This window comes from Lasioglossum baleicum, chromosome 8 (genome assembly GCF_051020765.1).
Source record: "Lasioglossum baleicum chromosome 8, iyLasBale1, whole genome shotgun sequence".
NCBI classification, from domain to species: Eukaryota; Metazoa; Arthropoda; class Insecta; order Hymenoptera; family Halictidae; genus Lasioglossum; species Lasioglossum baleicum.
In genome coordinates, this window is record NC_134936.1 from 14,861,130 (window position 1) to 14,887,689 (window position 26,560).

At 45.9% G+C, this 26,560-nt stretch overlaps 1 protein-coding gene across 3 annotated transcripts; it reads right to left on the bottom strand.

Moving 5' to 3' along the window:
• Nucleotides 1-7: 7 nt before the first annotated feature.
• On the bottom strand, nt 8-26,098 carry LOC143211352 (neuroendocrine convertase 1). Of its 3 annotated transcripts, XM_076428932.1 has the most exons (15): nt 25,880-26,098; nt 25,649-25,814; nt 13,036-13,140; nt 12,730-12,954; nt 12,427-12,573; nt 12,214-12,280; nt 11,748-12,019; nt 11,063-11,275; nt 10,879-10,979; nt 10,234-10,299; nt 8,263-8,415; nt 6,738-6,907; nt 3,769-3,902; nt 3,552-3,683; nt 8-3,448 (listed from the first exon to the last, which is right to left on the bottom strand). In XM_076428932.1, exons 1-15 carry the CDS (start codon nt 25,885-25,887, stop codon nt 3,287-3,289), a joined length of 2,121 nt encoding a protein of 706 aa, XP_076285047.1. In that variant the 5' UTR covers nt 25,888-26,098; the 3' UTR covers nt 8-3,286. The 3 variants fall into 3 exon arrangements, with proteins under 3 accessions (XP_076285047.1, XP_076285048.1, XP_076285046.1); XM_076428933.1 differs by having other exon boundaries at nt 25,649-26,098; XM_076428931.1 differs by lacking the exons at nt 25,649-25,814; nt 25,880-26,098 and adding an exon at nt 20,086-25,624.
• Nucleotides 26,099-26,560: the final 462 nt, after the last annotated feature.

The following is a 26,560-nucleotide window of genomic DNA, read 5'->3' on the forward strand; positions in this document are numbered from 1 at the left end:
CCCTTCGATCAACCCCTTATTCCACTCTCGAGAGATGAAGATTCGAGAGTGACCTCGTCGCGGCACCATTCATTCCAGGCACGACTTTTCAACTGACGTTCTCAGCCAAATTAAAAACGGACCTTCTAAGTTAATCTTGAAAGCAGCGGCAAGAATTAGTGATTTTTCAGAAAAAATGTTTCTCTGCTGCTGCGTACCAAAAGAAGCATAAATTGAAATAGACCTTTGTCTAAGCAGACCTGTCCAGCATAACCAGGGCGTGATTTTTAATTTATTATTCATGTTAGCTGAATATAGAGAGGCTACTTTAGAGCGAATTCTCTATCCGAAGGATATAATCATTTATACATCGATCGCGGAGCTTGTTCGTCTTAAAATTCTCGGAAAGTCAAAGATTACCAATAGCATTGCCGTGAAATCTGTATTAGATTAGGTTTCGCGGTGAATTATTCAAGGAGAACGGCGATTGGATGCTCCTCGGAACGCACTGCTCGCGTTCTCCGGTAGATTTTTCCATTGAGAATCTTGTTTCGGTATCACGGAAGAGCGAGGTAATCTACGGGGCAGTTACGATTTCCATATTTCCCGGGGAATAAATATCCGCAATCGGCGATATCGACGTAACGACCAGGACTTGTTATAGCCCGTTTTAACCCGTTTGTTTTCCCAGGATCGCAGGCATCAATTGTTGATTCGATTTCTGAAATCGTTATCGTTTCTCCACGGTCCCGTGCAATTAGATCGCGCCAATTTCCTCGAGGCTTGTCAATCGATAAAGCTAACAGTCTTTAATAACCGGGAGAACACGTTCCGTGTCGCTGCTCGATTAATTCCGATTTCAATTAAACCCGCTCGCAAGAAACTTTCAGTTCTCGGATTTCAAGGAGCTGGTTCTTCGGCCATTGTCCTGCTGCCATGCCGCGAGGTTTGCGCATCTATCGAAAAGCAAATCGCAACGGGGCACCGCGTGTTTGCATTATCATCGTGCCAGCCGTTGTTTGGCCGAGAGACTGAAATTGAATTTCTGGTCGCGAAACGCGTTGCTTTGTGCCGGTTGCTCGCTGCCCGGCGAAATTGGAAAATAAATCCCGAAAATATTAGGTTTACCGTTGCAGCAGCTCTTTGTCCACGATCTCCAGCGGCTGGGAGTAACGCAGAACGCGACTAAGAATGTCCCCTTCAATTTTCCCGGCCACCGTGCAAGACAGTTTCGCGGACACCAGCCGGAATCTCATTCTGCACTCGCCTTCGAGTGGAACGCCTGGCGAGCCACGCTAATAGTTCTCGCCATATTTCAACGAGAACGTACGCTGGTTATCCATTACCGGGGAATATTCCAGGTTGCATTTTTACGCCGTAATACCAGTGATTTAGCACCACGAGCCAATAGCTGCTCCCTAGATCATGGTTTCGACCGCTTATTACCCACACATTTCATAATATCTGGTCTGGTTACACGGTGATCCATTCCTGGCGACCCGAGCCGAGGATTTTCTACTTTCGTGCAATTTCTGCCGAATCGGATCGTGCTTTACATCACCTTACCATCTACAAATTTTTAAAACATTGTGGTCTTCTATATTCTATAGGATGGAGATATTCGAGGAGAGAGAGTATTGTGATTATTACGATTCCGGTGCTCTCAGGACGGTATTTAACGGTAAATGAAAAAGATATTTAATGCTCGCCTAATGGAGCTCGTCTTACATAGAACGTGACCGACTCTTCAGGTGTTTTTTCTCTCTTCGGGAAACGCAATTAAGGTTCCTTAAAATGCTACGAGCCAAACGGAACGGGAGAGACGAGACGCTTACGTTCTCAGTCGCTCGTGCGAAATATCACAATTCTTGAGAGCAATTTTCTAGAAACATTCACGCGTTCTGTACGAATGCGTGAGTGAGTGGCATCTGTTAAATCAGCATAGAGCACACACAACACCAAATTCCTATCCTCCGTAGCCTCGTAATTATAGAATTTAATGAGCTCCGCATGTAAAATTTCAACGGCTCCGCGTCGGATAATGGAGTTTCCTTCTTTAAAAAGAGAACAGAAACTGTATACTTGTGTTTGAAAACAATTTGCTAATTGTGCTGTTCCGCATGAAAAAACAAATGGTAAACGCGGAATAATATTCTTTGACAGACATTACGGAGCGCGGGGAATTATCAGCACGCATATATGTACGTACGGTTTTTATGAAAACACAATAGAGTGCTAGATAATATTTTACAGTATTTTTTTAATATACTCGTTTAGTTTGGAATTATTAAAGTATTATTTCGGAACGGGAACATGTGAAATGAAATTTGTTAATGACTCCCGTTACCGATGGGATTCGATTGAAATTTTGGTCTAAGTGACATTTGAGCGCGCTTGGTTCACTGGTCTGCTCGCTAATTGCCGTTTCCACTTACAGCAAACGCACACGGTAGTTTACTGATCAATTTTCCCGAACTTGGAGCAACAACATCTCGTACACGATAATATTATTCTCTATTTCGATTTATTCTTCATCTGACAGGGCAGCAAGTTTCTGGTAAAATTCGATCGTTCGGACGCCATAAGTGCTAAGAACAATGTTCCCATAGGCAGTCCGATCGCTGCAAACGATCGGCGGGCCAACAAGTCCGCCGCAAGGAAAACAGCAATCGTCTTACGTGACCGAAGCGCTGCGAACTCTCCTCGGCAAACACGGAGAAATTTGCTCAAGGATCTCAGATTACTTTAGACTTAATTCGCCATGAAATACAGACTGGTGTTCCGACGGGCGCGGCGCGCGCCTTCTGGTATTTCGGGTTTGTTTGCGTAAGTCGCGACAAAGGATACTAGCTCCGCGAACAACGGGAACTGTTGCTCGAAAATGTTGTTCCAGCCTTAACGCTTCGTGGAGGAGGCGTTTCCGGTCGAACAACACAACTTTGAAATCCAATACGCTACCCAACGCACATCCGGGTAACAAAATACAAAACCGTTCTATCAAAATGGTTCAACGTTTAGCGAAAACAATTCTGAGTACTGATAATCGTTATCGGCTGTTCGTGGCTACAGAATAAATCAACTAACAATTTGCTTGGTAACGAAACTTCGCTATAATCTTTAAATTAGTTTAACGTCCAGAACAATCGTGGTGTCCTCTCGCAAATTGCATTTCTTCGGAATCAAATAGCTTTTGTGTTATTAACATTTTGATAATCCCCTCCGAAATTCCCAAACGAATTAACTCCGCAGACATTTTGCAAGCTCGGTCGTAGGATTTATCGGTTCCGCGGCCGCAGTATAAATTGCGCTACAATTTGCTCGGCCACGGGACTCGATAGTAATCCCTCGCGAGTTCCTCGAGCCAACGTTTGTCATAAACATCGTTCCCATCTGGAGGTGGATAGTCGAGGCTCTCATGTTTCTCATTGAACGCGAAATCCGCCGTGGGGTTCATGCCAGGATATTCATTCTGCAAGGAAAGACACATTCAATTCTTCCTCGACGCACGTACAAGTCTTTATTGCAGTTCGGTGACTTAATTGCGTTCGTTCCCGCGGGAATAATCTACTTGCCGTGTCTCGGAGCCGATTGTACTCGCGATCGTACACTCTTGGCCCGTTTTTGCGATAGTTCGGAATCTCGGTCGTCCCGTGCAGAACCAATAAGAACGATCCCATCGTGCCGTTATTCTCTTTCGGGCCGATCTGTCGAGAAGACAATTTTATAATTCGAAGTCGAACAGCGAGGCTGAAAGGAATCGATCGTTGCCGCTTTTTTTATGTTAATCACCTCGTCCACGATGTCCAGTAGCCAGCTGCCGCTCGGATCCTCGCCCCACGTTGCCACCGACATAAATTTCCATCTCTTGAACCCGTCCGATGAGTCGTCCAACTTTCTCGGCTTCAAAAGTTGCACGGTCGTCCCTTGAAAATTAGGCGACAGAAAAATATATTTATATTACAAACGTATATACGTATCACAAAGAATTTTTCGGAATCTTAAAAATTGTTGGTTTTACAGACGCGTAAAATAAAGCGTCAACATTTTTTTCCATTAAATTATAATATTGTAGCTGAACTAGCAAACCGAGGAAAATGAGTTTTTAGGAGCTTATAGTGAAAACATAAGAGTATCTATTCAAAACATTTATTCATTTCTACCGAACATTTATTCTTCATATTATGAATATTTCAAGAAATACAGAGAAATGTGTAACCAAAGACATCGGTGATTTAAATCATCTGAAAAATTACTGAATGAACAAATGAACAATTTTTAATTTTATTTTAAGACTACTGAATTTAAAGAATTAATTAGAAAATGATTCGAAAAAATATATGTATTACGTAATCATCAGAAGATAGGAATAATTTTTTAATGAATTTAAGTGGAAATTTCATCTCGATATCTCTTATGGTTGAAGAGTTATAGTAAAATGTTACGATCCAGCCCACCGTGTCCTTCGGCCGTCTGAGATTGTGTATCGCAGTGCAGCGTTCACTTCAAATAATTTTAATTTCGTCATTTTTTTCAAATGTCCGTCTTTTTAAAAGGAGGTCCGCAAAGAGGGGACACTTGGTGCTATCTCCCCACTTTTTTCAATTTTTTAAAAATTAGCCCACTATGAAAACACGGCATTGTTTAAAACAATTGCAAAATAAATGGTGAAAAAAACATTTTTTTCAAATGGCAACATTTTCTCACTATAAACTCCTAAAAACTCGTTTCTATCGGTTTGTCAGTTTCAGTTTTACAATTTAATGGAAAAAGGTTGACACGTTTTTTACAACTCTGTAAAATCAACAATTTGATGAAATATTTTATTTCCTGGATCAATTTGTTGAAAGAGAAATATTTTACTTTGATGTGTCAGATTGTTCAAATAGAAATATTTCATTTTCGAAATTGTATATTAAATAATGCCCAACACCTCTGGTACATTATATGAAAGTAAGTTTACAGTAAATGTACAAATGTTGTTTTTTAAAACAATTTTTGATCGCGTTATACGAGAGTCTATCCTATTAAGAAACAATATAATGAACCATTAATTTGACCAATTTCGACCAGAATCCGCCTACGGTCGGATAACAAAGGTCAGAAAATTGCTTGTCCCCGTTATCTTGCGACGCACGCGTCGAAACGTGGTTTTTGCGAATATTCCCTGACGCGTCAACGCGCGCAACATCGACTATTAATATAACTATGTAGTAGCCGTGGGCGTGCACGGAATTGCACACGCGTAGCTGCACAGTGCACGAGAATCTCCCGAGTTTCGAATTAGGGTCGATTCAGTTAAAACGGAAACCTGTCCCACTAATCCATCGTTTCCAAATGATTTTTTCTAGCTGCGAGCCTCGATGGTCGCATATGGCGAATCGTCTAATCGATAGACAAGTGGAAGTAGAAGAAGAGAGAGAAGAGGTGTGCACAGAGTTAAGTGCAGCTGCATAGAAAGAACGAAGTTACATTTCCCGCGGAAACTCTCCGAGCTCGCGAGCCCGTTTCCCCTCGATTTTCCTTGGGGTATAACCAACTCTATTAATGTCCCATTACGCGGAAATTTCCCGAGCAATGGAGACGTCGCAGATACACAAGCGAGATCTCATTTCCCTCATCGAGTTAACACGATGACTGTGCGTCGCGCGGAAAGCAACATTCTCTGGGTAATTTTTTAAACTAATTTACGCTCTGCCCCAGGTTATTCAACCTGTACGGTTGTACTATCGTCTGTGAAAATGACTATGCCGAACAGGAAGAAATTAATGAATTAACGAAGCGAGGGTTAAAGCGAAACAACAAAAGCGAGTAATACATACGGGAAAGTTGCTGGGAGGACATAACGTTCGGAGATAATCGTGCAGGGTCGATAGAGAAGTTAGGCCATTTGTAAAAGCTGTGGGTTCGCCCGCAGGAGAGAATCGCCGGAGCCACGCCACGCCGCGCCGCGCCGGGTTAAATTGCAGTTCGGAAAACCGGCAGATTTATGATTCCGCATCGAGCGGGCCGCTTCCGGGCGGTTGACACGACGCGAAATCGATTTGAACGGACACGCTTTTCTACGGCCGCATCTGTGTTTGTCGTAAAAATGTTAGGTTCCAAGACGGCCTGCGCTGTAAAATCCGTTCCACGCCGAGATAAGTACGTGACAGAGAGGAACAGATATTCCCAGGCGCCTTCGCACGGCGTCCGACTAGGAGCTTGCGGCTGTTTTACAAGCTGTTTCATACGGTGACGTCTCTTGGTGTTAGCTCACACAGTTTAGCCTCGGATTATAAAGAATGGAAGTAAAATCTGAGCGCGCAAAAAATTAGGGCGAATAAACTCTGACCTACTTTCACAGCGAACCTCCCGAAACCACCTCCTAAGAATTCAAATATTCGCTCTTCGACAAACAGGAACCATCACATCGAAACTTCTTTCTTCCTTTATTGAATATAAAATACATCCTAGTTTCTAGAATAATGTATGAGAAATTCTGGAATTTTTAATTTATTCTGCGCGCGTATCGCAATGGTCAAAACTGTCCTTAGAGATTCCGAATGGTTCGACAGTTTTGACCATCTTAATCGGCTAGGCCCGATTTAAGAGTTAGATCAAGGAGGTCCGCTCGCTATTCCAATTGTTTTCCGCAGCGTTAATTAATGCGTCGTCTTTTTCCGCGTCCGTTTCCCCAGTGGTTCATGCCTCGCGATACGTTTATAGGCAACGAGCAACATCAAAGACCGTCGAGCCCGTTTCAAATGAAAAGTGCATACCTGAAGGTGCGGTGAGCTGCATCTGGAGTGCGCCGCGAAGACTGTACTCGAGGCTGACCTCGATCTCCGCGTGTTCCAAAAATGCTATTCCGTTCCGGGAGGATCGACACTCGTCGCCAGCCTCGAATCGCAACCTCTTCGAATTTCCATACGCCAGCCTCTTGTCGATTCTAAACCGAACACCCGTGAACATGTATTTCCGGTCCGCGCGCGTGCACAGAGTAATCTTGTCGATGAGGCTACTTGAAATTTCCTGGAAATACTGACTGCGATATCGAGCGACATGCCAACATGACGACCAGCCTCGTCGAATCGTTCAGCTGTTGCACTCGGGGATCTCTCGGCCGAAGCAGTTTAGGTGAAAACGATTCAAAATGTTTTTCCGAAAAAAAGAGATAAATAGAAAACTGGTGAAACGGCTAACCGATGCGAGAAATACGAGATGCTCCAGTTTTTCGACGGCCTTTCTTCTCACGCCACGGTAACGAATGAGTCGAGTGCCTCCGCCAGCCACGCTGCATTCAACCGGTGCATTGCTGCGCTTTCTAAAGGGACAAGGACAGCTAAAGGGCCACCGGTGGCTCTGATTGCGCGAAACTGGTCGCGTCTCTTACCGCCGTGCCGATCCGCGCAAATTGTTCCCTTCATGCTTTCCTCGACAGGGAAACGGACCTTTGTTGCTAAAAGACGCCAGACGCTTCTTCAGGATTGCGAAACGTAATCTTCTCGCGTGCCATTTCGAGGATTAAAATGTTACAGGTCGTCCAGAAGATTATTTAAATGATGGAAACGTTTGCGACAAGAGAATTTTGGAAATTCTTCTCGCTGGGACGTTTGTTGAAACGCGGACCTTGGCGTATATTTCAAGAGACGCGGAACCTTTTCACATTTTTCAAACGTGATTTACTCTGCTTGAAATGTCGTGGGTGTCCAAAAGAACCGAAAGAGAGAGAGGGAGAGATGAAATCAGCATGGTTAAATATCCGACGTTCAAAGTGCCGCGCGATATAGCGCTCGAGCGTAGTAATCTAAATGGACCGCGAAAGGTAGAAACTCGCGTGTATTTTGTGTTCAAATAGACCGAGCTATGTTAATATTATCGATTTGGGAAGCTTGATAAATTCTTCATTCGTACAGGAATTTGTGGTCGCGGGTCGGAATGCTTGACACGCAGCTAAAACTAAAAAATGTACCCGGTTACCTCGACAAAGCGAGAGAGAATTTGATTGTGCTTTCGAACCTCCGCTGGCGCATTCTGAATACTCTCGTTTGTTTTATACTCTTTTTCTCGAAAAATGGGTACTGACAAATTGGCGGGTTGGAGAACCCGGCATTTAGTTTTACGCTTTTGAGAATTTTTAATTGTTTTCGAACGCACGGAAAACCTATCTATAACAGAATATTCGAGTTTACTATCGAGGGGAATCGCGCAGGCTGATAAAAAATTGTGAAAAATACAGGATAAATACGTTGTCTTGTCGCTCGATTACGTTGTTCGATCGCGATTTAGTCGTTGCCCACTTACATTCTGACGACGTCCACTTTACAAATGGTCTTCTCCGGGACGGTTGTCCAATTGGAACTCGCGGCGACTAGCGCGAAAGCGTTCATAAGCCCGAAGCCGAAACGTGAGTTGAACCAGAATCCGGCGGAGTTTCGGAACCACCCTGGATTCTCCCTGAAAGTTGATGCAATTACTGGGCTGGCTCGCAAGGAAGAATGACTGCCGTAAAATGAAACAGCCGAGCCGAGGAATAAATCCTTTTCTCGCTGTATAGCACGGGAAGCTTCCAATCGCCGAGCCACGGTTAATTTCACATCGTCTCTTCCTTTTAAGAACGTACCAAGTTTATATTTCGCGTCCGGAAGGACTGAATCTATACTAGAATACTGTGAAAGCCGGTGGCCTCGGCCAGGCAACTTCATCGAGCCGATGTCGACGCCGGATAGAAGCATTGTTCGCGGGATCTCTGATTGAGTGCCACACACAATCGCGCAATCGAGTTAGTGAATTCGGCCTATCACGCGGAACCTCGCGCCGTGAATGGACCTTCAGATTTTTAATAAATCCGATTGTTTTTGTCAATCTTGCGTTCGCTTTGCAGAAATTCTCCAAGAAAAACGTTCGATCAAAGAAACCCTTTCATGTCCACCGCGATTACAATCTTCGGGAATAATCGCATTCCAAAGCGATCACGCCAAATTGATGTAATTACAAAGTTATCTATCCTCCCATTACCCAGACCGCTTTACACCGGATATAACTTGAGTTGTTAAACGAATTTGTTTGGAACGTTCCTAGGTAGAATGTCTTGTTTAATCTGCTGACGGAGAGAGAGAGAGAGACGATAAGCGACAGATTACAGTGAATAAACCCGGTGCGGCGAGGAACAAAAGCGGGAAAGGTAAGGTTTGTTTTGTGTCTGGTTGGAGGAACGTTGTGACCCTGGGATTACGATTGGGCGCGCTAAACCAAGACGACCGAGTATTATTTTTACCAGGGTAAAGATCCTTGTTTCCTGTTTGCCTCGGCTCAATTACTGGCTCAACGTTGAAACGACACGACCTACATTCCCGTCCGGCCACGGACCGAATAAGAATGTCACGACACTTTAATCCAAGCTCTCGAATCCGCGATGCCTCACCGAGAAGAATGCGACCGACTCTCGTGTCCCCGAAGGTTTCCGCCCATCAGAATGAATGGAGCAAGAGATTCACCCGAGAAGACAATCTGTCAGATCGTCGCGATGGGATTCCTTTGATAGACCGGGACCGTTGTCCGACCGAACGCCGTTGCATAACGATGTCGATGCATCGCATCGAGTATCGGAAAATCTCTGTCCGACGCGACGCGTCGGATGATTGTGTTCGGCTCGCGACTTCATTTAGATTTAGGGAAATGCACGGACGTCCCCGAAAATATACTGGGAGGATATCTTCGCAAAGACAAACCAAATTCCGAAGTCCCTTCTCTCTACCGACTTTAGAATTCCGCGAAACTCCCGAACAGTGTTTCAGAATGGCGGACGTTTAAATTCCGCGTAATTAGATTCGGATTTCCTGCAAGTTCAACAAGAGAATTATAACATATTTATGTATTGTACATAATGGTTAATGTTAATTGACATATCGTTGCTAATGAATATTAATAGCCCATTAAAATTAATTAGACGTAAAATTCTCATGTAAATTTATACGTTTGCGGGCTAATGTTGCAAGACTGGAATAATAGAGGAACGGTTTTATACGTGATTTTATCGGAGCGTATGTAGAATGGAGATTTAACGATGCTACGATACGGTCTCCATTGATTCTGGACGATTTAAGAATACTGCTCTCGGAGCTAATAGCTTCTTTTGAAATGCAGTTCCATCGCATTGCGATGCGGATTCTTTGTACAGTGGAAAGCTTAATAGGATGCCTCGGATCTCTTTAGGATTCCCCGAAGAAATTGATGAGGTATCGTAATAAACAACTGTAGAAGCCATCTGCTCACCTGAGGGGGCTGTACTCGGAGGTCCAGATGATCAGATGCTGCACGTCTCGCCAGGTCAGATCCTTGCTTCAAGAAGAACATCCGGATTAAACCGGGGACTAAACATTGCGAAATATTCGTTCCATTGCTATGCGGGACCGACGCGGTGCGGAAAATTTCGTAATCATGTTTGAACATTGCGGAGGAGCATCAACAAAACTCGGGCCCGTTAATAACTTGGAACAACTTCGACGTAACGGCGTCGCTCAAGTTTCGCAATCTTGCGCGCACGACGTCTGAAATATTCGCCGAACTCCGTGGACATGGAGAGAACGATAACTTTTTCACTTCGAGTAGAACCTTATGCTAATTCCGGCCCGGGGATGGATTTATCTTTAATGCGTTTCCTGTGTCGAGTCGTGTTTCCGCGGGGGAGAAGGAAAAACCAACAAGCGAGCCGAAAACTCGTGTTCCTTTTTCTCGATAGAAAATTCGCCCGGAAGTATCTGAAAGCTCGGCAATGAACCGTGACGCGAATAGATTTGCGGACGCAGCAGATAAATCTACACCGCCAATTGTGCGGGCTCCGTCGCGACGCGACAGAACGAACGATAAGGGTAAAGTTTCAACAGAGAGACTCGAAAAATCGGTCGAAGGACTTCGTACTTTACTTGAAGAGCCAGCGCCAGGATCCCAGCGGCTAATGGAGCCGAGGCTGATGTACCTGTGTGTCTTGTCGTGCAGGTGTTCCGCAGATCCGTTGTCGCCTGGAAAGGTGGAAAAGAAGTCCATTAAATTATCCCCTGCCGTTCTCTCTCTCTCTCTCTTTCTGAATCTTTCTGGCACTCACTATCATCTGATCATGATAAGCACCGCTGCTATAGGTCGTGGCCATGGTAGCCGAGCAACTTTCCCCGTACCAAGGGAACCTTCCTGTCTGACTGGCCGATCCAACGGCGACCGTGTAAATGCTTCCCACGTAGCCATCGCAGCCGCAATCGTCCGATTTCGAGCCCCCGTTTCCGGAAGCCCACACGTAAATGCTCCCCCGGCCTTCTCTCCCCTGCACAGTCCACCAACAAAATCGATAACGTAATCGCATCGCGCGGCAGAGTGTTTGTAAATATTAACTCTGGCTGGATATTTTTCAGAATGCATCCGGCGAAACAACGGCGCCTCATACCAGGATAAATATGCACCCACGATATAAATATGCAACGGGAGCTGCTCCTCGACCTCGCGCGCGATTTATTCTTCATCCATATTTAATCTTTCACGGTAACGCTCGAGATTTCAAGCTTGCATCGCCGAAAGCTCGTTGACTTACCTGGAAAAGAACAATCCCTCGGCGAAAATTCGGCTAATTGAAACGTTGATGCCAACACCGAGCAACTTTAATTTTTATTATGCGTACATTTTAATGTGCTGATTGTTCGGTGTAGGAATTAAACATCTTCGCAATCTCGTTCCATTCCGATTTTTTTCAAGTAGAATTCCAATAATGTTTATAATTATCACAACTTCTGAATACCTACCACGGCAATTCCACGCTCGAGGGCCTCTGTTGCGAGTCTCCCAGGAGCCTCCAAACTTCTTCCATCGTCCGCAGGTCCCCAAGAGGCGGTGTAAATGTCCACAGCTTCCGGTTTGTAACCGAGAGCCTCTCCCTCGACGCGATCGTTCACCAAGCCATCGAGCAGCTTGATCCCCCCGACAGAAGCCTCGAAAGCGACGCCTACGCCACACTTCCGGTTGTTAGCCTCCATCGCGATTTCACCCGCACATCTTGTCCCGTGCCCGTTCATCCCTAAGTGTTGGATACGATCCAACGTGCGAAAATGTAGTGCCTCGCTGCTTCAACTTACTACAATTTACTACTAAATTTCTAAGGGGTTAATGTGTAAATGTTGTATATTCACATCAGTGCAAATATTTATAGAAATTTCCTTTTCCCCATAAATTAATTTTTTTGTGTAGTATAGGTGTTTTAGTGCTATTTACCTGACAATTCATAGCGTGGAAGGGGATCGTCGTCACCCTCGTTCACATCGTAGCTAATCTCCGGATCCTAGCTCAATAAGGTCAGAATAAAACAGTATCCAGATTAATTGATCACTTTTAGAGTATCTAGAGGGCATCTTCACCCTAAAATAACATCCCCTGTCATCTGTGAGACAGCAGGGATAGCTCCGACCCAAACTTCTTCAAACTCACATAGTTATTTCTCAGATCATCGTGTGTATACTCCAACCCATCGTCCAGAACAGCAATCCTAACGCCGCGACCAGTTACCCCCAGTCGATACAGGGGTAGTACATTCAAATCGAGCTTCGGGAGAGCTTTATTCGACCTCGTGTCTTGCTACAACAGTTGATAAAACAGCTCTCTCTTATCAGAACACCGATAAACCAACGGTCGGAAATTTTACCATCAACTCTCCCAGTTACCGATTCTCAGCCCCATCGATTAGCGAACCCCTGGCGCACGTTCTAAATTTTCAGATAATAAGTTCATTACCAGGTACCACTCTTGGCCCCAGAGTTCGTCGTTGAACATCAGGCCATGGTCTGCTGAATTGAAATAATCTCGGAACCCCTGATCGTCCTCGACATCGTTCAATCGATACTGATCCAACTCCAGTCTTTTCTCTCTTATCAGAGGTTTCTCCGACTCGAGGTTGGCCAGAGGTACGTAACCCCGTTTGTGTCGCTCGATCGTCCTCTGCTGATCCGCCCAAATGATCTTTCCAACGAAGAGGAAGTCTCGTCAGAGAAGATAATCGAAACGCGGTTCTCGATACATGGAAATATGTAATATAGGTACCTTGGCGCTCGAGTTCAGAGCTTTCGGCGAACGAAATCCTCCGCGCTTCTCGTGAACGGATCTGTCGTCCTTCAGCCACACATACGTATTCTTGAATCCCAGAACCTGTGTCAACAGACGCCACATACAGACCGTAGAAGTAATATCAAACTGCAAAGCTGCCCCCGTCATGTTTACAACGGGCTGAATCGCGGAACACAAACATCCCTCGAACAAGATTTTAATGAACGCGGGATGTATTAATATGCTCTTTGCGATTCCCGATTCCCGATTCCTCGCCTTTTTGCGGCTCTAAATGCTCCGAATAGTGACTGGGAGCTGCACTTTTCCGTTTTCTTTCTATGGAATGATTAAGCAGAAAAAAAATGTTGATCAGCGTGACTGCTAAAAAATGTCAAGGTTACGTTAACGGTGAAATTCAATTCCTCTGGAAGTAATTGTATGCATCGAAGAAGCGGTGCACAGCAATCGGCGACGAAAATATCAACGCCTCGGTGGTTTAATGTTGAGAATATTCAGCGAAATTTTGGCGGTGAAAACAGAAAGGCCGAAAGCTTGCGAAAATTCCGGGATTCCACCTTCAAGAGACTCTGCTAGGGAAGGGTACAGGAATTTCGACAATTCGAGACTCGATTGTTGCGGGGTTAGTTTGTCCCCTCGAATCGAGCACCCTCACTACTCGAGCGTCGGGGGTGAGACACGTCGACGCCAGGTTTCAGCCCTTCAAACGATCGAAAGGGACGCTTCGATCAGGAGACTACGAGGAGACAGTTGGTGCACCAACGTCGGTGGAGTACGAGAGAGACAGAGAGGGAGAGAGTGGGAAAAGGAAACGCGCGCACGTGTTCCAGGAAAGAGAGAGAGAGAGATGGGAGATGGCTTTGGGGGACCATCGAACGTCTGAAATGGAGTATCGTAACGTTATTATTATCCGGCGCCGCGTGGCGACCGCGTTTTTGTATGGCATCCGCATGTGTCGCCCGTTTTCTATGGGAGGGGGGACCACCTGGTCGGAGTCACTCATGGGAGAAGCCACGATATTTCCGTAACGACCGGCTCTCTCGGCCCTTGTGCCTTTTATTTCGATCCACCTCCTGACACTCGGCTTTTCCGACTGGCCTGCTCCTGATAGTCTATCGATCCCGCCACTCTGATTGACGATTGCGCGCGTGCATGTGCGTGTGTGCGTCGCATATATACCGCCGTTCAAATGTATGCGAACCATCTATGTACTACTTTCTTAATTGCGATCACCTAAAAATAGTTACGATCGTTGTATCTCGACGGTTGCGTCGGCAACGAATCAAACAATTATAAAATGATTTTAGATTGGCTTGCATAAGAACATCGTTTGAAAAAATGACAACTGCTCGCATACGTTTACATCGCAGTAAAGATAATATTTGTTCATGTTAAAAGATTCATTTGTTCTAGTCTCGCCATTTCTTTGGCAATTTTCGCGCATAAATTTCGCCGGAGATGTGGTAATAACGGGTCGCAGTAGCTCACGCGAGTTTTAATTAAGGTTCAACAAATTTGTATATAAAATTCTTCTTCCAGAGGAGAAGTACGAGTCGCTATTTCATTTCGGCAGCTCAGAAAGAGATACAAAATTTTCATTTGCGTAAAGATATACCCAGTCCCGTCGAGTGTTTATTTTTTATTTCTGTTGCACGACGCGTAACATGGCGCGGCGCGGCGCGGTTGCGTTTTTCTGCGAGCGACTTTATTTTTTTTATATATCTGCCCGCAAAATGGAGGAGACGGGGCGTGTCAAAGTAATTTTTTGCCGCAGTTGAGCACTTCTCCGGCTATCTTTGTTGGACACCCAGTGTATGTCACAGTCGTCCGTACATTACCAGCAGCACGTAAAGCGTAATGCTGCTGTCTCTGTGCAACCCGATGCATATCTCCTCTCCGTCTGCGTAACGCGATATCCCGTTCTATCCCTTTGGATCAATTCTACGTTTACGCCGCTGCACCGTGGAATACGGATCGTAAAAATGATTCGGTTCGCTGGTTACCGCGAATTCTATTTCTTTCATAGTACACGCGTATTAACAATATCGTGTCGATTCTATTCTATTCGATTTTCGTACGATTATTTCTGCTGCTGTATTTCCCTTGCTTCCCACACGTTCCGCTTTTATTGCACTTCTTCTCTCTTTCCTCTTTTCCTTTATCTTTTTCGGATATTAGCATTCCGAAGAAGATACTACATATGTATATGTATATTAATATTAATGGTACATGTATCATTTATATCGAATCTGTCGGCAGTGTGTTCTGCGCCAATATTTATTCAACAACGGTATTAAGTTCCCCGTACACAAACAAGTTAAATCAAACGGTTATCGAGAAACTTTCTATTCTCTCAAGCACCCTATCATGCAACATAATGCACCTTCACGGAAACTTTTCTGCTGAAAATTGAATCCACGACTATACCCTAAGTCTGCGCTGTCCAACTTTTACTAGCTAGTAAATTGAACCTTCTTACTCCTCTTCCGCTGTTCAGAAGACCAAGACAGCGTGATGCCGTCGACTGTCATCAACGAGAGCCTCTCAATTCTTCGTCTTTTATTGCTGCAGTTGTTCTTCATAGTACTCTGCCTTCTAAAAGAGCAGCACCGACGTATTACAACGCTCATAATATTCCCCAATGAGACAATAAACGACGTTCTTTTTTATTTCTCTCTTCAAATATGTTTGACTTACAGACTGCTCGATCTTCGAAAAAAACAAAATCGTGTTCCGCATTCGCTCGGCCGCGATAACGCACGGCTGGTTACGGGGCCGATGTAATCGTCGGAAAGCGTGCAAAACGGTGCAAACCGGAGTGTGCAGATCGGCGCAGTGCGAATCGGAGAAGCGTCGCGTCGTCGATTGCGATGCTCGCGCGTTAATACGGGGAATATCGCATGGCCGGCCGATAGGCTCAAGAGTGACCTCAATTTTCACCCGAATCACATCAACGCGGAAAACAAAGGCCGGAGAAATCCGCGGCGGCCGTTATGAAACAATAATCCCGCATCTGCCGTTTCCCCCCGGTCTCGCTCTCGCGAAACAAAAACCCTATAATCCGGTATCCATTATATTTGCAATGTATTCAGCCAGGGGGAATGAATTCGATCGCCGCGCCGTCGAACCGAGCGATAAACGACTGAATATCCTCGCCTCCGATACAACAGCCTTCCCTCCCCCTGTGTGTGTGTTTTTTTGTTCACCTTGCTTCCTCCCCCCGTTTTGCTATTTCGTTTTGTCGTTCTATTTTGCCGACCCCATTCCCCCGTCGTTTTTCCAACCCGTTTTTCGACAAACGATCGACAGGACGGACGCGTAAGCAGCTACCGATTTTTGTATCCCGGCGCCGCCCGATTTTATCGCGACATCACCCCCGGGGGACGCACCAGGAAGTCGATCTCGCGATGTACATCCGTGACGTTCGGCCCGGCAAATAATTTCGCCGACATGTAAGGAGATTTATGGGTCGGGCTTTGTTCTACGGTTTGACGCGGTTGTAACGGATGCGCCGCTGCGTTTCTATTTTAATGGTGGGCAGCATGCGTCCGTTAATCGGCTTTATTTTGTCCTCGTCCTTTTAGTTGCGTCATCGATGCGCTTTTCCGATCGACTTTGTGCAAATTGTTCGTCGAATGTTGGTTCTACTTCGAGGGGAGTTCACGTTGAAGAAACACAAATTTTTTTTCATAGAAACAAACGTGAAAATATTAGTTTTACGCGAGAAACCCTGTCAAGATACTTGTGACGGGTTCAGAGAGTGAATAGAACCCCCTAAGACCGATCCCCCATCAAAGTCTCCTGTTTGCTACTTCGGGAAGGGGTCACGTTGTCGTGGCTCGTCTTAAATTCGACGCGGGAACACTTGAAACTAGAATCCGTCTGTTACGTGATAATGGCTCCATTCCCTTCGTCCCGGTGGCAATCGTGTGGCTCCACTGTCCAGAACTACCCTCGAGACGAGCTCTCTCTCCCCTGTTTGTTAACCGCTCCCAGTCGGTAACTGCGGCGTACGTGAGAACGGGGCTTTCAGATAGGGAACGCGAGAAATCACGGGGCTGCTCATTACTTCGCAATCAGCGGGCCCCGTCTTATCAGAACGCTGCCCTACTCTCGCGATCCCCTCTCATTCTCTTTTACCACTGGAAAAAGTATGCGCGACCTGGGGCCACCCAACTGCGGTTTGTAACAGTCGAACGATTGGTCGGGATGCCACAGGGAGGGAGAGAGAGACGGAGAGAGAGAGGGAGAGGGGAAGGGCTGAGTATTTTCGCAGTCCATTTGTTTTGATCGGATTTTCAACTGTCTCTCGTAATCCCGCGGCAGTAAGCTCCCGCAGGCGTCGTCAGATTCCAATGAAAATCCTAACGTCTACATTCTATGCGACACAAAGGCACGTTTCCACGTGTTCGTGCCTGGTTGCCCTCAGCCCCATGGAATGAGCTTCGCGCCATAGAATCGATCCTGAATAGCTTCGCAACTGAAACAGTATCCAATTTTTGCCTCTCCCGTTACTCGGCGTCTTCCAAGCTTCCGAGCTTTTGAATACTTGATAGTCCCTCTTTAATGGTACACAGTAGCATTAAAACGATACCAGGATTCATCTGGCTTTAGACGTCGAATCAGCAAATTCGAAGTCCGTAATTTGATGGTGAGTTAGACTTTTTGATGTTTCTCACAGCCGTGTGTCAATGAAATTGGACGATTTCATCTGGAACAGATTATTTCCACGTGCTGTACGCTCTCGGCGAAATTTTGTGGGAATAATTCGCACGTATTGAAACATTCTCAGACAGGAAGCCGACATGCACGCGTAACTCGAACGCAGCGGGAGTTAGTATCCTTAAAACTTGGCTGGAGGCGGATTACAGGTTTTACTGCTCTTCCAGAAATTTTTTAAGAGCGGTTTTATCTCCGTTTACTCGCAAATTCCGACTCTCGGTAAAATCTTCCTCTAACCAGGCGCAATTTTTTCGACATCCGCGGTACACCTGGCATTATTTGCTCTCACGCGTTTCTGGATCCGTTTCCATCCAGTAAATTGTTTTTCGCACATCTGCAGAGTGTTATTATCATTCTTCTCTGTTGCGGATCGAGGAGTGGAATGGTGTCGGTTGTTTTGCGAATCGATCGTGCTCTGCGATCTTTTGTCAGTGGACGAGAGCAGAGTGGTACGATGTGCTCTCGGTGTATATGTATAATTGAATTCGCAGTCCGCAAGTGGCAGGCGACGCGTAATCTCGTGCAACACGCACCTCGCCGCTGCTCGCCGGAGCGTTTCCAGTCGGGAACCGCAACGACATTAAACGATACACAACCGATTATCGCACGGGAGAGACTAATCACACGACCCCTGTGCAGGCTCTATGAAATTTCTGGAATTTCCCGCGTCTCTCGCGAGGCTAGCGTTCCTCGGCCCGTGAAAGGGATGCGAGCGAGCGAACCAGCTAAAGATCATTACTCGAAACCGCTGAATTTACATTTCACACAGCTTTTCAGTTACGAGAAGATTGGAACTTCTTCCATCGATATTACGCGATCACTATTAATTCCCGAAACTTTGAAATCCGTTGAACCATGCGCGAAACCACGATTAAATCACCTCCTGATCGAGGACATTATGTTTTACGGTGTACGCTAGTAGTTTCCATTAAGGGTCGTCGATACCGTTAATTAGTTATTATTGGAAAGGTATTGTCACTTTATTGCACCTGTTCGGAACAGGTATCGGTATCAAATGGTATGCTTTTGACGTACCGTTGTTTGCACAGTGAGCGCACACAGCGGACGTGTAATGTGCCGAAAATTGAATCAGTAGGGCCAATCTTTGGAACTATGCCACGTCAAGCCCGAACGTCAAAGTCTAAGTTTTAATTGAAATCAACGCCGTAACCAACGTCACGTGAATTTGGTCAAAGAGAGGGGGGCCCTCCCTCCTCTCTCTCTCTCCCTCCCTCGCTCCCACCCTCCTCGACTAGTTTCATGCACTCGATCTCACTTAACTCTTGAACCTATTAGTGTTGCATCGATTATGTTATGTACCGGAATTATGTGGCTGACACGCGGCGCTACTCGTAAGTGTGCGCGTAAACTAGTACCTGATTTCGCGGCAATATCGTTCGGGGAAACTCGCGGAGTCAATGATAACGTCGTCACGTATCAATCTTCCGAAAACCGGCGCTACGGAAATAAATCGGTAAACCGAACCGTTAATAACATTCCGGGACACGAAATAAAATTGCCGCGCCGGGATACGCGTTCCGAATCAAATACACAATTTATTACCGATCATTGGACACGTCGAATTAAAGCCCTCATAACTGCGAAAAAATATTAACTCGCCAAAGTAAAAATTACGCACCGTCCGCCGCTGAAATATCACCGTAATCCTTCCCGCTAACCGTGTGCTCAACACTGACCAGTTTCCCATATTTTTACTCTGGCATTACGGACCAATAAATTCATTTATCCTCCTCTCACAATTTTCATTGAAAATTAATCTTAATAAAGAGACTCTGGCACAAAGGAGAACAATATGTATACAGTGAAATCATCCGTGATTTTTCGTTTCGAGGTAAATGCGGTAACATCGTATTGGAAAAACCACAATTTTCTTGAAGTTGTGCAAGTTTAACGAATTCTTTCAAGGTTAAAAAACGTTCGCACCACAAACTCCATAATTATCCCATATTTTGCAAAGTTTCAGCTTTTATTTAAAAAAAATAAGGCTCGGGCTCGTCGACGGCGTCACCTACCGCGGTCACCACCAGATGGCCAACGCGACGTAGCGCTTATTACGAACGCGGATATTCACCAATATTGGCTCATATTGTAACAGTAACTGCCATTACTGTTTATCTCGCAACATTTTTGCGAATGAAATTAATTTTACTTATTAGATTACAGAACATTGTAATCTATCCATGTAATCGGCAACCTCATTGTTTTCCATTTCAAATTGTTCCATAACAACCTTTTTATTATGTTCTGTAATCTAATAAGTAACAGATGAATAAACAATTAACGTACCCCAAGTATATTTTCCGGGCATCCGGTTGACCAGGAAGTTGCAGAAACTCCGTTAGCACCGCAGGTAACCATGACTTTGACACTTTCAGCGTCTTCCCGACGAACGGCGGCCATTAATGATGTTCGTAAATGATCGAGGCCGTGGTCTGCCGATTCAGCTTTACCGTTTGGCAGTAATTGAAATAAATGACGTGGCGCCCTGCTGAACGCCATAATGAACTTGCCCCGTTACGGGGGTTGACAGATGTCACAGCGACCTGCTGCTTGCCTGCCTGCCTGCCCGACTACCTCTCGCCTTCGTTAGCTGGCCGACCTTCGAAAAGGTTTAATCTTGGTCAGAGCAAACCTCGATATCCGATTTCCAGACCCTCCGACGTAAAGCTTCGATATTTCATACGGTCTATCCGTAAAAGCGATTTTCATTACACTGCTTTGACAATTGTTTATTGGAAACTCGAGTATTCTTCACGGATTTCAAAGATAAATACCATTCACCTCGTGTAAACGTTTGACATGTTTCACTCGAGTATTTTCACATTGCGGATCGTTGCGCACTGAATTTCTTTAAATTGTCTAGTCAGCTAACATTCGTTACCTGTATTCGTTCACTGCATTTTTGCGGCACGGAAATAATTTATTCTTTCTTTGCATAGGCGAGATATTGTCTTCAGAGGATTTCCAACGGGGACGCGTCGCTAACAAAGCTTGCGCCAGCTTGTTGTCGATGCAAATGTTTGCAAAGGCTCGGAAAAATGTTCCTACAATGCAAATTCGTGACTCGCCGTACAAATTTTCGATCCGGGTCACGGTTCTAGTTTTTCGTTTCGTCGATTGCGATCTTTGCGGACAGTTATTCATGAATATTCGTGCGCGCGTGTCTTTAACAGCACGAACTATCGTACAATGGTGCAGTCGGGGACATCATATGTCACGTTAAGAAGATCAGAGAATCGTCTCTTCGGCATCTGCGCTCGTATTAAGGGCGCAGTTACATTGTCCGCTTCGTGAATAAAAGATGAGCGAACGTTCTCAATGCGGCCATGAATATGGATGTAGAAATTTTGATGAAATTTGTTTATTGTCGTGCCTCTGGTTCACCTACTTCTCTCTGTCTCTCTCTCTCTCTTTTTCTTTCTCTTTCCACCTTGGTTTCAACCGTAGCCAATTTCCTTGTAAATAAATAGATTCCGGATTAAATATTAATAAAGCTCGGAGCCAATTTTTCGCGTTAGTTCCGGCAAAGTTGTTCGCGTTCCTCGAGCGCGGAAAACTCGTTAGGGCTGATTTAATGCCAATAGTATTCCCTCTTTATACGATTCCCTCGGTGCTATATCTCGCTCTATATACGTAGCGGAGGAATAAAGAAAACACAGCGCGACCCGCCGCGCCGCTCAGGAAATTAATGCTGGGAAATTCATTCGAACAGTTTCGTAACAGGTTCTCGATAACTGGATTTCAATTTGCCCAGGGGGGCCAAGCTTGATTGAGCAATCTCGTGCCTTTATAATATAGGGCCACACGCCAAGATATATGATAAACCGGAGCAACCCAGACGTTCAGAAGTTTCACTACGGGTAATCAGCTTGCTTATCGGATTTTCTGCGCGCCGAGCCGCGCCGTGCCGCTCCCATCCGCCACCCCCGCGCGCCCTTAAATAAACGCCGGATTACTCGGAACTCTGAAAAACCCGGCGCCCATTCAACGGGATCGTCTTTACAGATTGCTCCTCTAACGCGCCGGTATCGCGGCACTAATCCTCCAGTGGTTAACTCTTTAACGGATATTAATATTTCGTCCCTCTAAACTACCGATTAATACCAACACTTATGTCACCACGTACCCTTTTCGAGTCTCGAGTGACTCTCAACTTGAACGAGATTCCATTCGGAACTAATTCTGTGTCAGCATGATTCTAGAAAGAGGTTTCAGGATCCGAAGTTGGCACTGTTACTATTTTCTCGACTGTGCTTGCATTTTTATATTATTATGTTCGTTCACAAAACGCTTCCTTCTCGCGATCTAATAGCAAACGAATTGAAATGTTCACCGAGATCAACAGTCCGATGATAGCATTGCTCGAATCGCTGGATTCGATAAATCACGCCACAGGAAATGCACCGATCATAACAATATTAATCACAAGTGGGACGTGCAGCCGCGATACACGATTTGGCAAGGCCGGTAAGAGTCCGTTCAGAAAATGTTTCCGGATTGAGTTATCTTCCCGACTCATCCCCGTTTCAATTCGCGAGACCTATTAGCTGTAATTTACGACCGCTAGCTGGAGAGATATAGTAGTACCTGACGCTTATGATTCTCTGCCAAATCGACGCTCTCAGAGAGTGTCCTCTTTCTTTTTGTTTAATCACGGTACCTTGTCACGAATGATATGTTATGAACATTTTGATATTGTCGGCGTTTATAGATAACAGTTATCAATGGTCGTACTTTTACGTAGGGAGCTCACCGAGCGATAAAACGGCAGAGGTGTTGCCGGGAAGGGCGTAGACGCCCTTGCAGACCGGCTACGCGAGCTTAATTACACGAAATAATTACACGAGCTGACTGGGAAATATACGATCGAGCGTAGGGCCTGGAGAATCGCGCTCGGCGCGGATTGCGGTCGGCCGCGAGGTTCCCTGTGCAGCTGGAACTGCGTCAGTCGGCTGCAGCTGCAGGGGAATGCAGTTTCGCGGCCGTAGAGCCACGGTGCTCGACTGCGGGGGCGGCCAGGTGAAACGTTTGAAAAAGGAGAGCCACTCGGCGAGCGTAATTATGCCGCGCTGCCCGATCCCACTATGCCTCGGCTGATGTTCTGAAAACACGCGTCACTTCTGCACGCACCACAGCGATTACGGCAATTCCGGCCATAAAGTTTGCTGCGTTCAACTATATTCGCATAGTGCGAAGTCCTCGAGGACGCTTCTTTCCTTCCGGACTATGCTCTCAGACCATCTTTCTCGAATGCAAAGGGCCTAGTCCTAGCCGATTCAGATGGTCAAAACTGCCCTTAGAGGTTTTTCAATGGCTATCGAACCATTCGAAAGCTATCCAAGAAAAACCCCTCAAGGGTAGTTACACCGTAAATTAGATTTCGCACTTTTCGGTCTCCGATGCGTTCTAAAATTATGAAAAAAATGTGACATATTTTCGATCCTCAGGCGCATTTTACAGAATTTTTTCCGAATTTTTTGTTGTAAACTCTGCTCCGCTCTGTGACCTCGTGAAACTGCTCGATGGAAAGGGGTCCCCATTCGGGATTCTTCGCCCCTTCGTTCTCTCTTTTGAACGCGCGAGGTATATTCTTCTAAGGCCACCGGTCCCGGTCCCGGGTTCGGCTCGGTAAATCTGCGCGAGAGCGTAAACGTATCTAAAGCATTCGGGGGAAAGATCCGGTGGGACGCGCATGTACCGGGGAACCGTCGAAAAAGTGCGGCCAAATCGTTTCCTCCGGGGCGCACGGATCGCTGCAAAGAGATTATCTCGGTAAGCAAGCCTCACGAACCATTTGATCGCTCGTTCCAGCCATTCTCTCCCTCCGTTTCCAACCCCGGGATTCACCTTAGACATCGGCCGGATCTCTCTTGGCTCGTGCACTTTGCAAAACGAGTTCCGCCTTGAGATCAAGTCGCGCGAGAGAAAACGCCCGTCGACCAAAGATATCAAACCTCCCCGGCCTCGTCCTACCCTCTTTGCTACCCTTGCTTCTCGACGCGATGATGTTTTAGCCAATCGTTTCGTCGTTCCCATCCCCTGCATCCCTGTTGTCCGATCCTGATGTAATTGATCGAGCGAAAACTTTTATTTTCGGTCGTAAAGAAGCCGACGTGTTGTTACACGCGATTCTCTTAGATTGAACGTCTTAATTCTTCGCCAATACACGCAACATTTCCAGAATTTTCGCGAAGAATATTTATCGATCTCGGTGGTATTGTCCATGTTACAATCGGTGGGTAATGAAATTTGTGCGAAACAAAAGGTTAGTCGATTGCAAGTGACATTTTCCACGGGAAGTATGTAACGCGGACTTACGCAACCGCGGATTCGTGACCGTCGGGCAGTTGCGGCGATTGTTTTTTGCGAGGGCGGTACGGTTTTTCATGCCGCGTGCCCCGCAGCTGGTGTTGGTACAGGGATTCGTAGCGTTCCATGGTAACAGGGCGCTTCGCAGCTCTCGGCGATCAGTGTTTGCGTCACGGCTGAAATCGACCGGACGCTTTCCCCCGGCTTGTTTAACGAACACTTGAGATTAGAGTGACTCGTCGTGGATTATCAGACATGGAAACACCTCGTCGGGCATCGCATCTGGTGTCCGACAAGTCTCTTATTAAAATGTTAATGGAACACGTCCGACATTCAAATTTTAATCCTGTCCCCTGACGCTTCACTTATTCGGTGATTCGTGCCTCGAATGCCGCCGGATCCACGCCACCGCACCGGTTTCAACGAGGATACGAACGCGTTCTCCACGTGGAAAATAGGAGCGGGTCCTGGCGTCGATGTTTCGCGAAATAATTTTCCTTCTGTTTGCGATAAATTTTCCTTTCGCTCGGCTCCCTGGCGTCGGCGAACTTCACTTCGTTCGCCTCCGCTTCTGTCTGAGATAAACACGAAAGTTAAGTCGCGATACCGTGAATGCTCCGGCCAGAGTTAAACTGGAATTGGACGTTGCACAAGTGGCTAACAATAAGTTATTAAGCAGTTGTTCAAGTTTTAATTGCGTCTCGCGGTGCTTCTGTTCGCGGAGCTGTGTGCTACGTTGACAAACTTATTCCATGGGTTACCGTTACCGGAGACCGTTCCGCTCCGAAAGAACGGCAATTTTTTCAGCGAAGTGTCGTCTGAAACTGTCGGTTAAAAAACTCAAAAAGTATCGCGTCTACGCGGAACAATGAGTTGCAGACACCGAAAGAAATTCGAGACTTGAATTTTGGCAAGGAGATTCGATGGGAGTTGGCTGACGCGTGTCTGTTCGTTATTTACCGTTTCCACTTAGTCAGCATTAGATACATTTTTCGCGGAAATTCATTCAACAATATCTGGAACGTATTCCGCACGCTCTTGTATTAGTGTTCTTGTCTGTTCGTGGCTGTCCGAATTCCTTTAAAATAGAGGTACAGTTTCGGTTGTGGATTTACGAAATTTGCGGAATTGAAATTGTACCAGCAGTTCGGTGATTCCTTCTATTCACTGTACGTCTGGCCATGGCCGTCGGAATTCCCTTAAAAATACAGACGTATTTTGATCTCGAATTTACTAAATTTTCGAAGCTAAATTGCACCGTCGGTTCAGTGACCCTTTGCGTTCGCTGGGTGTCTGACCGTAACTGACTGAATTCCCTTAAAAATAGCGACACCATTTCAACAGCGGATTCGGTAAATCCAGGATAGAAAATTGCAATCACAATTCAATGACTCCTTGCTCCACACAACGATGAGATTGAATCGCGAACCTAGATAATTTTCAAATTAAAATCCTCTTGAAAATTCTCGCGAGTTTAATCATTTCATTGAAATAAAAATTGCATTTACCACGTTTACGACAAATACGAGGGAACACCTACCGGTCCAAGATGTCTGTACCCAGACTGCAGGGCCAAAAGCGATGAAACTCTAGACCCGCCTTCAAGCCTGACGACCCATTCTTCTCGATGATCGCGTTGATGTCTCGTATCGATGACCATGAATCCGTTCACGAGGATCCAGGCAACAACGAGCCGGAAATGTGCACTGTGAACAAGAATCCACTTCACGTGTAAAACGAACTCTTCGCCTTCCTCGCGCGTTCCACCTACCAACGCATCGCCACGGTTCGACAGATCCGATTCGACCAGGTGAGCAACGCAATTAACAGCTACTACACGAATTGTCCACTGTCGATGCCCGGTTTTTCTATTCGAGGTTCGGTTGAACGCGATGTCTTCGCTACGTGATTGGAAGGACGATCCCTTGGATGGAGCTCGCGCTGTGACTATTGGATCCCGAGTGACAAGTGATCGGCCAGCGTGTGACAATTAGCTGCCGAGGCTCCTTTTTGCCCGTAGAGGCGTTCACGCCGTCCTCACCGTCCCCACCGTGCCGCCTTCGACACTGGGAGTGGGGTCGCTCACGCGGATAATGTCAACGAGACGCTGCCACTATGAAGATTGATGTTCCCCTTGTTCCTTCGTCACTGTCGCGCCAGATTTTTTTACCTAAAGTCCACGAATTATCGCGTTCGCTAACGCGTCAACCGTGTGTGCAATTAATTCCACAGATTGAAAATATCGGCATTTTTCACCTCTAGATAAGTACCAAGATAAGTAATCTTGAATTTGCATAAAGATCTCCAGTGTATTCGTGATCCAGTACGTTCCCAGAATTCCTCGGTTTGATTTAATGAACAAGCTGAACGGATGATTTCTTGGTGCAAGTGTAGGCAACGATTAGAGTAAATCTGTGCGTAGACTAATTCCAGGCCTCTGTTTGAACCGCAG

Bases quoted from the DNA above. Each gene is read 5' to 3' on its own strand.
- LOC143211352 (XM_076428931.1), bottom strand. From the start codon at position 20,298: ATGGCGTTCAGCAGGGCGCCACGTCATTTATTTCAATTACTGCCAAAC. The intron at 12,281-12,426 runs GTGAGTTTGAAG...TTATTGAGCTAG, and splicing joins ATGATCTGAGAAATAACTAT to GATCCGGAGATTAGCTACGA. The intron at 10,980-11,062 runs GTGAGTGCCAGA...CCACCTTTCCAG, and splicing joins CTTATCATGATCAGATGATA to GCGACAACGGATCTGCGGAA.